The 14,455-nt window shown below is 33.0% G+C and overlaps 1 protein-coding gene across 1 annotated transcript; it reads right to left on the reverse strand.

Moving 5' to 3' along the window:
* Positions 1 to 7,278: 7,278 nt before the first annotated feature.
* Positions 7,279 to 9,210, reverse strand: LOC144551214 (U-box domain-containing protein 2-like). Its single transcript, XM_078299097.1, has 2 exons — positions 8,051 to 9,210; positions 7,279 to 7,754 (listed from the first exon to the last, which is right to left on the reverse strand). Exons 1-2 carry the CDS (start codon positions 9,059 to 9,061, stop codon positions 7,683 to 7,685), a joined length of 1,083 nt encoding a protein of 360 aa, XP_078155223.1. The 5' UTR covers positions 9,062 to 9,210; the 3' UTR covers positions 7,279 to 7,682.
* Between the last annotated feature and the right edge of the window lie 5,245 nt (positions 9,211 to 14,455).

Below are 14,455 nucleotides of genomic sequence, written 5' to 3' on the forward strand. Positions count from 1 at the left end.
CTCAGATATTGCCCACAAGTCATTGATTTATTTATACATCTATTTCTAAATAAATATATATATTTGTTGAATATATAATTAAGTGAGCTGAACCAACCAACCTAATGTTGCAGCATGCATGCTGTAAAATATAAGAGATGTCGGCTAGATCCATGCTGTACAAGAATCACCAGCTGGATTAAACATCGGAGCACACGTGAAGTCAGATTTGCATTTGCATTGAGAGACATTAGACATCGCTTCTTCAGTTACTTGTCTCTCTCATCACCCATTAGACATTCAGACATTAGTATTGCATACGTGCGCATGTATAAGGTTCTCCTTTCCTTTCAATAGATTTCAAAGGAGTAAAATTGTTGGTAGGATCCAAATGCATATTTGAATTTCTTCATAAAAACACTCGAGTTTGAATTTTAGTTCGTAGCTTTTTTTTTTGTTTTATTTCAAACAAATTAGGTTCGAGTCGGGATATTACGTCTAATATTATGCAATCAGGTTCGGGTCCTTCTTGTTTAGTAGTTCGAATATGCAGGAGCAGAATTAGAAATTCATGATAGGGGATGCTAAAATTAAAATGAACAATATATTGTTGGTGGAAATTGAACTCAAGATTTTCACAATCACAAAATAAGCTATAACCACAATATTACAAGTAGATATGTGATATTTTATGAAGAAGTTAAGCTATATAAAAGGTTCTAAAAAGATAAAATTTAATTAAATTTCAATACATATAACTAAAATTTTAAAATCATATGGTGACTTAGCACCCGTACAGGTGAATATTCTGCCCCTACAAATATGGGGATATCGAGAGATATAGATAACTTAGTTATGAATGTTCAGATTCGAAATGAGTCCGAATTATAAGTATTTGATAAATATTATTTTCTAATAGATTTTACATTCGATATTTTATTGTAATGTAAATTGAAAATACTGTTCTAAATCAATGTTATATCGTTGATCATTATAATATAACGCAATATGATAATAAAATTAAAATAAAGACTCTAAATTAAAATGTAGCATGATGGACTTTCTAGCTAAGTTATAAAAAATGGTAACTTGTCTAAATACTATATGTTCTTCCCCAAATATATTACTTCCATGTTTTATGCATTAGCATTAATTAATTCATATGAAGCTATATGGTGGTGTTTGGTTGTGGACTAAAGTTAAGGAGGTCTAAATTGATTATTCCAACTTAGGCCGGTCTAAATTATTAATGTTTGGTTGAGATCTAAAGTTAGATCATGACTTAAGATATTCCTTGTTTGATTAGAGTTGGCGGAGGACTAAAATTTTGAAAGCCTAAGTTGGTTAATTATTTATAATAAAATACTAATTATATAATATTAATATTAATTACATATTAATAATAATTATGAATAATAAGATGCTACCATGTTAAGTAGTTTAATTTAGGTCGGCCTAAAGATCGGCTTATGCCATCTTAGTCTGGCTCAATTAATACTCGTTTGGTGGAATAACGAGAATTGAACCCCCTTATTCCACCTTCTAGGCCACAACCAAATATGGGGTATACGAGTATCGGATCAAATTCAAATTTGAATTAGAAATGTAAATTGAAACCGTACCCTACTTCTTATTATGTCGGGTCCAGATAATAATATACTGAGCAAAGCTAGGGTGTGATGTGCTCACCAAGAGAGTTTAGTGAGCACATCTCCGAAAGTATATCGAATCGACTTCAAACGCTAAATCCAAACCGTTGAAATCTATATACTTTATGAGCGATGCATTTACATGCAAAATTTTGAAAATTCAAATTTATTTGCTACAAGGTTAAGCAGTCAAAGTAATGAATCTTTTATTAGTTAATTTATAAGTTATTTTATATATTTAATTTTTATCGTTTCTTTGACCGCTTGACTATGTAGCAAATAAACTCGAAATTTTTAAAATTGTACACGTATATGCATCACTCATGAAATACATAGATTTCAACGGTTTGAATTCGACATTTGAAATCGATCTGATATACTTTTGAAGTTGTGCTCACCAAATCCTCTTGATAAGCACACCACACCCTAACTTTACTCTAATATACTAATGTTATAACTTATAACTGTACCCATAATATTACCGATTATATTTTTGAAATCATACCCGATCCAATTTAACAGTCCGGATTAGTTTCGCTTCAGATCCGATTTGAGACCAAATCGGAACCGGAAAAATCAAATAAAAGCAGCACATCTAGTGGAACTTTTTGGCGATGTTCCTTCTAGAAAATTAAAGGTAAAGAAAAAGATGAACAATGTTGTAGTCATACATGAATAACTCATAATGGATCAACACGTGTTGGTTAATTCCTTATATTTTCTTTTAAAATAAAATGTACAATTATAGGGAAAACATTGAATATATATGGAGGCAGGATAATTAAGTACTTTAACAAAAAAATAATTCTGTTTTTCTTATGAAAGGAAATACAGGTTTTTTTTTTTTAAGAATATAATGACAATCAAAAGTCCATAACTTACTTCATTAACACGTGTAAAATTTTGAATATACAATATTTCACACAAATGCAATTTCTTAATCAATTACACCAGTTGCAATTCTCACAGATATTAAGTTAACTATATTTATATTTTGATGTTATAAATTATACTTCATAAATATAGTTTTGTTAAAGCCAGCAAACACTTGATGGAAGCTAGAGGCTAGGAATGGAGCAATGAACAACACAGCACAGAGGACCACAGAGACCATCTTTTTATCCTGAGATGAGAGGGACAGCGTCTGAGATGAGCCCACGTGGCCATGTGCATTTTGCCTTTAGATCCTTCCTTTCCTGCCCCCATCTCTTTTCTTCTGCAAAGAGACAATTTTGTCTTTGGCCCCTACCACTTCCTAAAGGAACGGAGATAGATGCTGCACCTTTTTGGCTATCCAACAACCTCTGATTACACAACTTTTCTGTCATAAATCATAAAATAATAATAATTGGAGTGAGTCTATGGTACCATGATATATATCATGAGTTAGATGCGTAATATGGATGAATATTATTTTTTTTCAAAACTTAACTGTGGATCTAAACCATTTAACACGATCCTAATATAAATATAGACTTACAGACCGTAGTTTTTATTTTAAAAAAAATACTATTTTTTAAAATAGATAAAAAACTACTTGATCTGGAAATTCGGAATCATTAAAAACAATGATTTTCTATTTATTTTTAAAATTAGTAAAAAAAATTGTAAAAAATAAAATTCGGTTTGCAAGTACGTATTTATATGAAAATCATGTTGAATAGTTCAGATCAACCGTTATAATTTTAAAAACAAAAATATTAATCCGTATTATAAACTAAATCGTGCTATGTATAGTACCATAGACTCATTCTAATAATTGTATATTTTTATTCTATGGCAAAAACAACAGCCTGTCGTTTAAGAGGATCATGATCTAATAGACATATTTCAAATTAAATATTCAGTTTGATAAACTTAAATGTTAATTCATATTATCTCGTTTCTATGGATTAACTAAATTATTAAATAATTGAGTGACTTGACCTCCAACCTTTACTCTTTACTCAAAAACTATATATATTATTAAATATTACTTTTAGTAACTCTTGCATCTTTCTATTTCAATGAGGACGGAAAAAAAAGCTTGTAATTTGTTCGAGACCGGCTTTAAAACTAAAACTCGTCGTTAGGGGTTCAAACTATATTCAGTTCAGAATGGCTCAGCTAGTTTCTTAACACGTTGATAAACTTAAATGTTAATTTAGATTGCTCTTTTTTATTTGGATGGCTTTTTAATATATTACTGGGCGGGCCTTATGATATTTTGCAATAGACATATAGGTATGCACTATGAATTTATAATTTTGTTTTAAAGTTCAAACAATCGATACAAACTATTTAACAGGGTCATCATATGAATTTGTACTTGAAAATCAAATTTTATATTTTTTTAGAATTTTTTGCTAATTTTAAATAGATAGAAAATTACTTGAACTAAAATTTTTGGACCATCCAAAAGTATTGATATTCATACCAATCTAAAAAAAGAGGAAAAAAATATAACAAATATAAAATTTGATTGTGAAGTAAATATTCATATGAAGATCGTATTAAACGGTTCGGATTGACTGTTTTAAACTTTAAAAATAAAAAAAAACAATTTATAACATAGACCGATTTAAATAAAGTACCATAGGCGCCTCACTCTATATAACTACATAAATTAGTAAATATTTAATTTTTTTCCTCGTGCGTCTTGCTCTTCCAATGTCCTAACACCTGACCTTTTCCTTTTTGCTTTTCTTTTTTCTTAACTTAGATTTACATTTTCTAGCTAATTACCTTTATGCTTGTTTTAAATCCGGGTTTCTACTCAGAAATCCAAAAAATTGTAACCGATTGTGGTTAATGAAAAAGATGAGGCCTGATTGATTTCTCAAAAAAAAAGTCTATCGTCGACACCGTAAAAGATCTATGGTTGACACCGTAAAAGGGTAAAATAATGGCCCCTCTTTCGGTGAAAATGAAAACTAATCACTCCAGCTGTAATGTGCTAATGGCACAAATTATAGTACAATCTTTAGATTAATTTTGGATTTTGTCTGTTTATGGTAATAGTTAATAATTATAATTAATTAATCTCAATTTTGTAAGTGCCCCAACCTCGGCCAGCACACACACGTAGCATGTCCACCGCCCCTCCCAAACAATATCTGTCTTGTCACAGATTATTCATTGTCACTTTTTCTTTATTTTTTATATAAATTTTTCATGGCATTAGTCCCCACAAAATGTGAATTAAATCTTAGGGGTGTAAGTGAATTGAATTAGTAGGGATTTTTTTTCTTCTAATTAATTAAGATGAAAATTATACAAATCAAGCTTTATTTTGGTGTAAGTAATTATTCATACTTCATCAAGGCCTCTAAAATTCGTTCAGTCGTTGGATCAATTGTTAATTATGATTAAATTTAATTTTATGGCTGGAAATGATTGAACTCGGAGAAAACTTGTAAGAACAAACCAGTCAAGTTCGATCTTCCTGTTTCTCAAAATTTATCGTCAGATTTTGTAACAACTAAAATAGAGAATTAATTTTGATCAATTAAAAAAAAATTCAGACCAAACATAAAAATATAAGGAGCTAAATTGTAAAAAATATTTTGGGGGTGCATTTGAAAAATAGAAGTTCAGACATCCCTCGCTAAGAAAATAAACAATTTCAGACAAGAACTGCTCTAACGAATCCACTGTACAGCTTAATTTTATTTAATTCAGTTTGTCCCTGAATTGGTAATGTCGTATATATCAGTGTTATAAAATGCGGTTTCTATGCGGTATGCAGAAAGTCACCGCATACCGCATATACGGTATACGGCCGCATATGCGGATTTTTATGCTGATTTATATATGCGGATTTTAAAATAAAAATTCATATATATTTGGAAGCATAATCTCACAACAAGAATTAGAATACACATATTTGTAGAACTATTTTATATCCATTATTCTCTAATATAAAAGCAACATACATATATAAGAATACACAATAACAATATCATATGCGGATCATATGCAGTATATGCGGTTCATATGCGGATCATATGCGGTTCATATGCGGTTCATATGCGGATCATATGCGGTTCATATGCGGTATATGCGGTTCATATGCGGATCATATGCGGTTCATATGCGGTATGCGGATCATATGCGGTTCATATGCGGTATGCGGTCAAAAATTATGCGGCCGAATATGCGGAACCGCATATTAGACCGCATATTAATTTTCTATACGGTTCGGAACCGCATACGCATATGCGTCCGCATAGACCGCATTTTGTTACACTGGTATATATGCTACACGAAAAATTCTGAGGTCTGCCATTTGTTATTTTTTCCCCATATAGAAAATAGAACCCCCTACGATCAAAATTTAGTAGAACATCTTTGTGAAAGCAAATTGCAAAACGGTTCAGACTTGTTGCGCTCAAATGGGCACCGATACTGAAAATAAAATAAATAATTAATATAAAGTTAAAGTTAATTTCAAAATTACTTTGTATGATGAGATGTATGAATGAATAAAATTAATATTTTTACCAACATTACGTTTTGAAAACAATTTCATTAAAAAATTCATCTTGAAATTTATTATACATTCATGAAATTAGAAATGAAATTACACAGTATAGTGTCACCATACCTGAACTTTTAACAAATCTGACGTATTAACATGTTACTTTACAAGTTTAAACAAGATAAAAGTACAGCACCCAATCACTCAATGGAAGCAGCTAACATTTCCCAAACTCCAGTCCTCCAAAAATTCTCGGATATTTTCAACTAATTCTGTAAACATCAATACTAAATCCTGTAAACATCAATACTAAATTATATAAACTAATTCAACAAATCCTGTCAACATAAAAACGCGTGAAAGCTGTTAAAAATGCGTGACAACTGTTAAAAACGCGTGACAGCTGTTGGGGACCACCTTCTGTGAATATACACGTAGTATTCTGTAAACATACACATATTATCCTGTAAACATACACATATAATCCTATAAACATACACATATTATCCTGTAAACATACATATTGTACTTGAAATTATAGCAGTTGAAATTATGATAGTTGTGGCAGTTGAAAGTGCGTCAGAACTAAGCTAAAAAGGAAAGACTTTTATACACGGGAATTTTTAGGAAATTTGACTTGGAGGACGTTACCTTTTCCCTAAAAATATAGAAAAAAAAATTTCAAAATTTACGATTTAAGCATTATCTGCTCATCTGCGACTAACTCATCCTCTATTTTGATATGAAAATATAATGACAGTTATTTTCACTATGATACAGTATGTACAGACTACTACAGAATGAAAAAGGAAACTGAGTTTACTTGATTTCCTTTTGGTTCCTCTTTTAAGTTTCAACCAACTCAAATTAAAACTGTACTGTATCAAAAGGTACTTCAATTTTTGTTGTAAAAAAAGGGTACTTCAATTTGCGATTTGCTGAATCAATAGTGTACAACTACAATACAACGACCGATGGTAAAATGATTTAATGAGCACTTTTGAACAATTGAATGAGAACATCTCTTTGGACTATTGACTAATTTTCCCTCGTTTCCTAACAATGGTTCAAGTTTTGTTTGAAACCACTTTTACAGATTTCCCACACCCCGTTTTTCGTCAGCTAGAGACTAGAAACAATAAAATATGAAACCACGCTACAAGCGAGAGCACCTTTTTTGACACCACTTCCTAAATTTCAAAACCAGGATAACCCAAGCTTATACAGAATTACATTTTTTTTTTTGACATTTATGTATTCCTTTTCCTACCTCGTTCCTTGAAGTGCCATGGAAAAAAAGGCACGAGATAAAACAAAAGTAAAAAAACAACCCAAACAACCCAAACAAACAGAAAACTAAAAACAAAAACAACAAAAATAAAACAAAAAACAAAAAAAAGGCCCCTATCTCGCATCAGAAATGTACACTCACTCTTGGTCACATATTTACAACCATCCGATAAACCCATTTTATCCATCCGCCATAAATGATCCATCTACTCAGTAAATAAACTGCCACGTGGATCAACAAGTTATTCGCCTTTTCGTTTCCACAATGTTTTGTGCCTTTTTGCACCTAGCTTTTGTACTTTCTTTTACTCAGCCGCCCCCCTTGATCGACTGGTAGCTGACCTTGGCTGCCTTAGCAATTGAATCAACGTTTCCGCCTGTTCAAAACAAATAATACTTTAATCAATTTATCTGCATATAATATTTGTGTATAATAATTGAGCAAAGGCCGGATTGGCGAATTAATTAATTCTATACATGCTGGATGATTATCCAAACCAGGTTGCATTCTCCAACATAACCTCAATAAAATAATACCACTATTTTTTTTTTAAACTGTTACTGTAAAATAGTAACATAGCTCTAACACTACACCATAACAATACTATTGGAGTAAATTATCCAATTTCAGTAAAAAAAATATAACAGTTGATGAGGACAAATTGGCACAAACCTTGGTTTTCAATTTGGGCTTGGCATTAGATGATTGAGAAAGCGCAACTAGAGGCGGGACTGCGCCTTCCCTTGCAACCATGGTCCGGTATGTGGAGCTCTCTTCGCAGATCTGCAAAAGTGCCAGTGTGGCAATCTCTTTCTGCCGTTGCGTCCCAGCCTCAACCATCTCGACTAGTACTGGGATACCTCCTTCCTGCACAGCCGCATCCTTCCCTTCGGATGTTGTCACAAGGGCATGCAACACATAAGCAGCCTTATCGACCATTCCTGACTCAGAATCTGCCATCAATTCAAGCAGAGGTCGTACCGCACCATGGTGAACTGCTTGCAGTTTGTTTTCCCTTAACCCATGACAGAGTGAGTATAAGGTCGTAGCCGCATCCTTTTTCCCTCGGGGCCCACCGGTCTCCAACAGGTTTACTAAAAGAGGTATTGCGCCAGCACGGCCTATGGCAGTGGCCAGACCGTCTAATTGTGACAGCCGTAAGAGCGCACATGCTGCGTTTTCACGAGCAGCAGCGGTGGGTCCCGATTTGAGTGCCCTGACCAATGGTTGAATAGCCCCAGCTTCAGCAATTGGTGCCTTATTCTCTTCGCATAGAGAAAGGTTTAGCAGAGCAGTTACTCCGTTTTCTTGCAAAATCGGATCCTGATGGGAGAGGAGGGAGATTAACGGCCGCACAGCGCCGGCACGGGCGATCCGGATCCGGTTCTCAGGGTTGTGTTTGGCGAGGAGGCGGAGCTCGGTTGCGGCACAGCGGAGGGATTCGAGATCATTGGATGGAGAGGAGAGCTCAGCAACAAGGGAATCGATGAGCTCATCAGAGGAATCGACGGCGGCACATGAGAGAAGGATGCGGTGGAGAGAGGCGGAAGCGGCGCCGCCGGAGAGAGGGGAGGAGGGGAACTCGCCGGAACGATCGCTGTTGCAGTCACTGAAGGCAGTTGAGGAGTCACCGCTATCGCTGTAGCTCGTCGGCATATAACGGTACATTGATTCTGATTCCATGGAAATTATGCTCTCGCTCTGTAGAAATTTTGTTTCTTTTCCTGGGGATGGGGGATGGGGGTTTTGGTTTAAGTAGAGAGGGAAGGAGAGGAAGGTGGGGAATCGATGCAAAGCGTTACCGCGGAACCGTGGCAAGAAATAAGAAGGGTGGGGGCCGAGGGAAATAGATTTTCTATGGTAAAACAATATTTCTGATTAGATCAAAACTGTCCGATCGGTATCCGTAACGGATACTGAAGGGTATGGATTGGACTGTGTTCTGATCGAAAGATCTGTATACAAGCATAAATATTCTGTTACCTCAGAGAAACATTACTCGGGGGAGTAGGAGGGGGAAGGACAAGAAGGGTGCGACACGTGCAGGGGGGCGAACCGTACGATGCTAAGTGGCGTGCGCACGTGGGACGACCGACGCATCGGGAACAGTGTTTAGTTAAATTATAAAGACACAGTTATTCTATCGGTTCTCTCCAGTTATACGGAATCATCGATTGATCAAGCAGATCTTGACCGTTTATTCGAAGAGGTTTCCTTACAGAATTTTTTTTATAAACCATAATTAATTAAATCAAATTTAGCAAACAGTATGATTAATTTTTTTTTTCAAAAATCACAAAGATCGAAATGGCCATTCAATCTCCAATTTTTTTTTTCTCTAGATAGAAATGGCTATTCGGTCTCCACCATTTTTTTCACTTTTTCACAATTTTTCGTGCGGCCTATTGTGTAAGAAAGTATTTCTCCATACCAAAATGACTATTCGATCTCCATGTATTTTTTTTTTAATAAACTCATTTTTTATATTATATGTGATAGGGCCATGTGCCCAAGGCCCTTATAAAACAATAGGGGGCCTTGAAACAACTTGGGCTGACAACTACTTGGATGAAATCAGCCCAAGGATAAATAAAAGGCTCCAGATGAAATAATATATAATGGAAGGGCTTTTTAGCCTATTTTTCAAAAAAAAAAAGATGAAATAATATAAGAGGCCCATGACCCAATCCGGGGCGGAAAGAAGTCGGGATAAAGCCCAGTCCAGAATAAGCTTAAAATCACCGCCAGTGACCTTCCGTACAAGCTGGGTGCGATTTAGCCACCGCCCTTTATGCGGACTACGCTGCCCATTATGCGACTCCCGCATTTCGAATATGCGGGTGTTGCCGCGTTACACGTAAGATTGGTTGCACTGATGCAATCCCCTCTGTCAGTTCTGACAACGCGGGATGTCAGAGCTGGAGAGGACTATTTAAGGCAAACACCTCCATAGAACAAGGGCGGACGCTTTAAAAACAAAGACACGAGATAGGATAGAGTAAAAGTGTCTCACAACTACCCTCGGGTTACTAACCCCGAGTTCTTTTCTCGGATTATCTACACAGGCGGGACGTTAAACACACACGTACACATCCACTTACAAATCCCTCACGGACCTCGTGTCACGACTAGACATAGGCCGTATCAATATGTATAATATATACATATTATATATACAAATATATACATATATTATATTATATATAAATATATTATACATATATTATAAAAAAAATGAGTTTATAAAAAAAACCACAAACAACGTTTATAAATAAAATACCGATCATTGTATGCCTACCGTTGAACGAAAATCTAAACTGAATTTTTGAGGCACTAAACAATATTTTTTTGCAATTCTGATGCTTCGGATACCCGAGAGTTCCCCTCCAGGCAAAATTCGGATCCGTGTCGTCCCCCCCCCTTTCCGAAAAGTGGTTATACGCACAAATTCGACTTTCCTAACCAAAGTTATGACTGTTTAAAGTTTTTTCGAAAGCTGAACTTTGGAAATTCATAACTAACTATAGAAAAATCCAAACAAATTGAAATTTGTATCAATTCTGTGTATTTTTTAATGCTCTACATGTTGGTGTAATTACTTTTACAATTTGGTCCTTGTATCAGTCCAGGCTTGCTGATTTACCAGCAAAGATCAAATTTAGTATACATATACTTATATAATACATATATTATACATATGTATTATATACATATACATATACATATATTATATTATATATACATATACATATACATATACATATACATATACATATACATATACATATATTATATTATATATACATAAAAAGGGATTATTCGGATCTTCTGTGGCCACGTCTGTGCAAAAGTGAAAAATGGTGGAGACCGAATAGCCATTTCAGTCTTTGTGGTTTTAAAAAAAAAAGAACTAATCATACTGATTTGCTAATTTTGATTTAAATAATTATGGTTTATAAAAAAAATTCTCCCTTGCAGCCTTACAGTGATTACTGGAGTTTTACTTTTACCGATATATTAACGTTAGAATTTCATGCTCCATTATATATGAAGAACCGGTCAATACATTAATAATATCAATTTTATTATTTGTATATTTATTACATAAGCATTTATTTAATTTTTAAGCAGTTATTAAATTTATATTTTTAAAAGACTAATAACTTATATGTAAAATTCAAATGTCAGAACAAAACTGATAATTATGATCTATAACATTTCCTTATGAATACATGAAAACTATTATATTTAGACTTACTGAACGAACGTTGATCTTTTAATTTATGAATTCCTATAAAAACGAAAAAGTGATAAAATTTTATTTGCAAATAAAAAAATAACATAGATTGAATCTAACAATGTTATTTTGATATTTGAATTTTATAATTATTGCTATTAAAAAAATTAAAAGTGGTCATAAATATTAAAATCTGAAAAACAATCATATTTGATGTGCAAATATTTATATATTTGTTATTATTTTAGAACTTTTTTTAAATCCGTAAAAAAATTTAAAACAATAATTTTGATATGTTATACGATTATGATGTGTACACTACAACAAAGTATACACTTTTTGCGAGGGAATAAACTCATTTATGACGGTAGTCCGTCGCAAAAAGTACCGTCGTAAAAAGAAAAAGCTGAACAATGAGAGTAGTCCGTCGCAAAAAGTCATTTTTTTTATCCTCGCAAAAAGTGTTTCATTCTTGTTGTGGTAGTACATCACATTAAGTGGCTTGCATCTACCTATTATATTATATAAGAATAATAATGGATTGGACCATTGACATATGAATGCAATGCTATCTTTAGTACGTTAGCAAAATCAATAATTTATCTTACTTAAAAACCTCCAATCATTTTGATTTTTGAATATAAAAATTATTAAAAAGGTTGGAGGAATGGTGTCAGACATAAATATTACTCAGTGATGCAGCGATTATCAGTAATCTTAGGCTATTGAAATTTCAAATTACTTAATAATGAAATTTTTAGGTAATGTTGAATTTTTAAATTTAATTTTTCTAGCGAACGTCAATATTATGTCATATATAGAGGTAGGCTAATATACAATCGATTGTTCCTGAGGTCTCGTACAACCAAGTCATTTTCCGATTTTTAAAGTCCAAATGATCGATCCAAACCGTTCATCTTGTTCTCCATATTAATATGTGCTTGGAGACCAAATTTTACATTTTTTTGAATTTTTTTACTATTTATTAAGCCACTTTGAAAACTACTGATCCAACGGTAGCTTCTGATTTTACTGTTTTGTTAAGCCACCGTTGGATCAGCTGTTTTCAAAGTGACTTAATAAATAGTAAAAAAATTCAGAAAAATGTAAAATTTGGTCTCCAAACACATATTAATATGGAGAACAAGATGAACGGTTTGGATCAATCATTTGAACTTTAAAAATCAGAAAATGACTTGGTTGTACGGGACCTCAGGAACAATCGATTGTATATTAGCCTACCTCGTCATATATATATATATATATATATATATATATATATATATATATAGAGGTAGGCTAATATACAATCGATTGTTCCTGAGGTCCCGTACAACCAAGTCATTTTCCGATTTTTAAAGTCCAAATGATCGATCCAAACCGTTCATCTTGTTCTTCATATTAATATGTGCTTGGAGACCAAATTTTACATTTTTTTGAATTTTTTTACTATTTATTAAGCCGCTTTGAAAATCGCTGATTCAACGGTAGCTTCTGGTTTTACTGTTTTGTTAAGCCACCGTTGGATCAGCGGTTTTCAAAGTGGCTTAATAAATAGTAAAAAAATTCAGAAAAATGTAAAATTTGGTCTCCAAACACATATTAATATGGAGAACAAGATGAACGGTTTGGATCGATCATTTGGACTTTAAAAATCAGAAAATGACTTGGTTGTACGGGACCTCAGGAACAATCAATTGTATATTAGCCTACCTCTATATATATATATATATATATATATATATATATATTAGATATACTGAGGAGATCATGTTGATAATATGAAACAGCCTTTTATTGTTAAAATTGTGAGAAAAAAAGACTGCAGAGAGATAAATAAGAAACAATTAATAGAAGTACAAAGAAGCAATTGAGTATGGAACTGAATCTCCTGCTCACAAGTGAGCAAAAACTCCTACCAATATGGTCCATCTGTCCATCATTTATGATTAAAATGATCATGATTAAAATATAAATTGTGTCTTTTCAAAATTTAAATATTCTTCATACTTCAACCATGGCCATCTAGATCATAGATGAAAACAAATCTTTATAAATATTTTTTTTTAGATTTAAAACTTCTTTATTAATTAATGAAATTTATGTTAATCAAGCATTGAAAACGAATCTTACTTTGGAGATGTTGTATTTAAAATGACATATTGAAACGAGAACGCCAAAACCAGGAGAGGAAAAAAAATCATGACAGGCTGGTAGGCCACTTAAAATTCTGTATGTGACTTTCTAGCAATGTTCATGCTTGAGAGAATTCAACAACTAATACAAATTAATTTCTAAAATTTAGTCCTTAATAATAGAGAAAATATTAAAACTTTATTGCTATGAAATTGGGTTTATGGGCCATTTCCGCCCTGTTAGAAAATATTTATGCTCTTGCATTGAGACTAACTAGATTATTAGGTAATTAATTAGTTGTATCCATTTGACCAGCATTTAACATTGACACATCTGTTGACTCTTTATAGTACATAATTATAATTTGACACTTGCTCTTTTGACTCTTCTGTTTTCACTGTACTGCGTGCCAGGGTAGACTTCATTAGAACAGTGGTCAAATTATGTTGTTTTTCTGGTGATACCCAAGGCATTTTGAGACAGGCTTTGATAAAAAAAAAATATCATAATTCGTGACTTACTCGAGATTAGTTCTGAAAAGTTTGTAATTAACTTATTTGATTATGGTTTGACGGTGTCTCAGCTCGTTGCAAACAGAAAATGAAACTATTTCTCGACTCTTTAACTATTTTTCTTCGCGTTCATCATAAGAGTATGAAACTCATTGCAAGAATAAGATGAAATTCTTGTTCAGTTCGTGGCCT

This window comes from Carex rostrata, chromosome 3 (assembly GCF_964058835.1).
Source record: "Carex rostrata chromosome 3, lpCarRost1.2, whole genome shotgun sequence".
NCBI lineage: Eukaryota > Viridiplantae > Streptophyta > Magnoliopsida > Poales > Cyperaceae > Carex > Carex rostrata.

What these genes read in the sequence shown, in the direction of transcription:
- LOC144551214 (XM_078299097.1), bottom strand. Translation starts at nt 9,061, where the DNA reads ATGGAATCAGAATCAATGTACCGTTATATGCCGACGAGCTACAGCGAT. An exon ending in AGCCCAAATTGAAAACCAAG is followed by an intron (nt 7,755 to 8,050) that starts GTTTGTGCCAAT and finishes TGTTTTGAACAG; the next exon opens with GCGGAAACGTTGATTCAATT.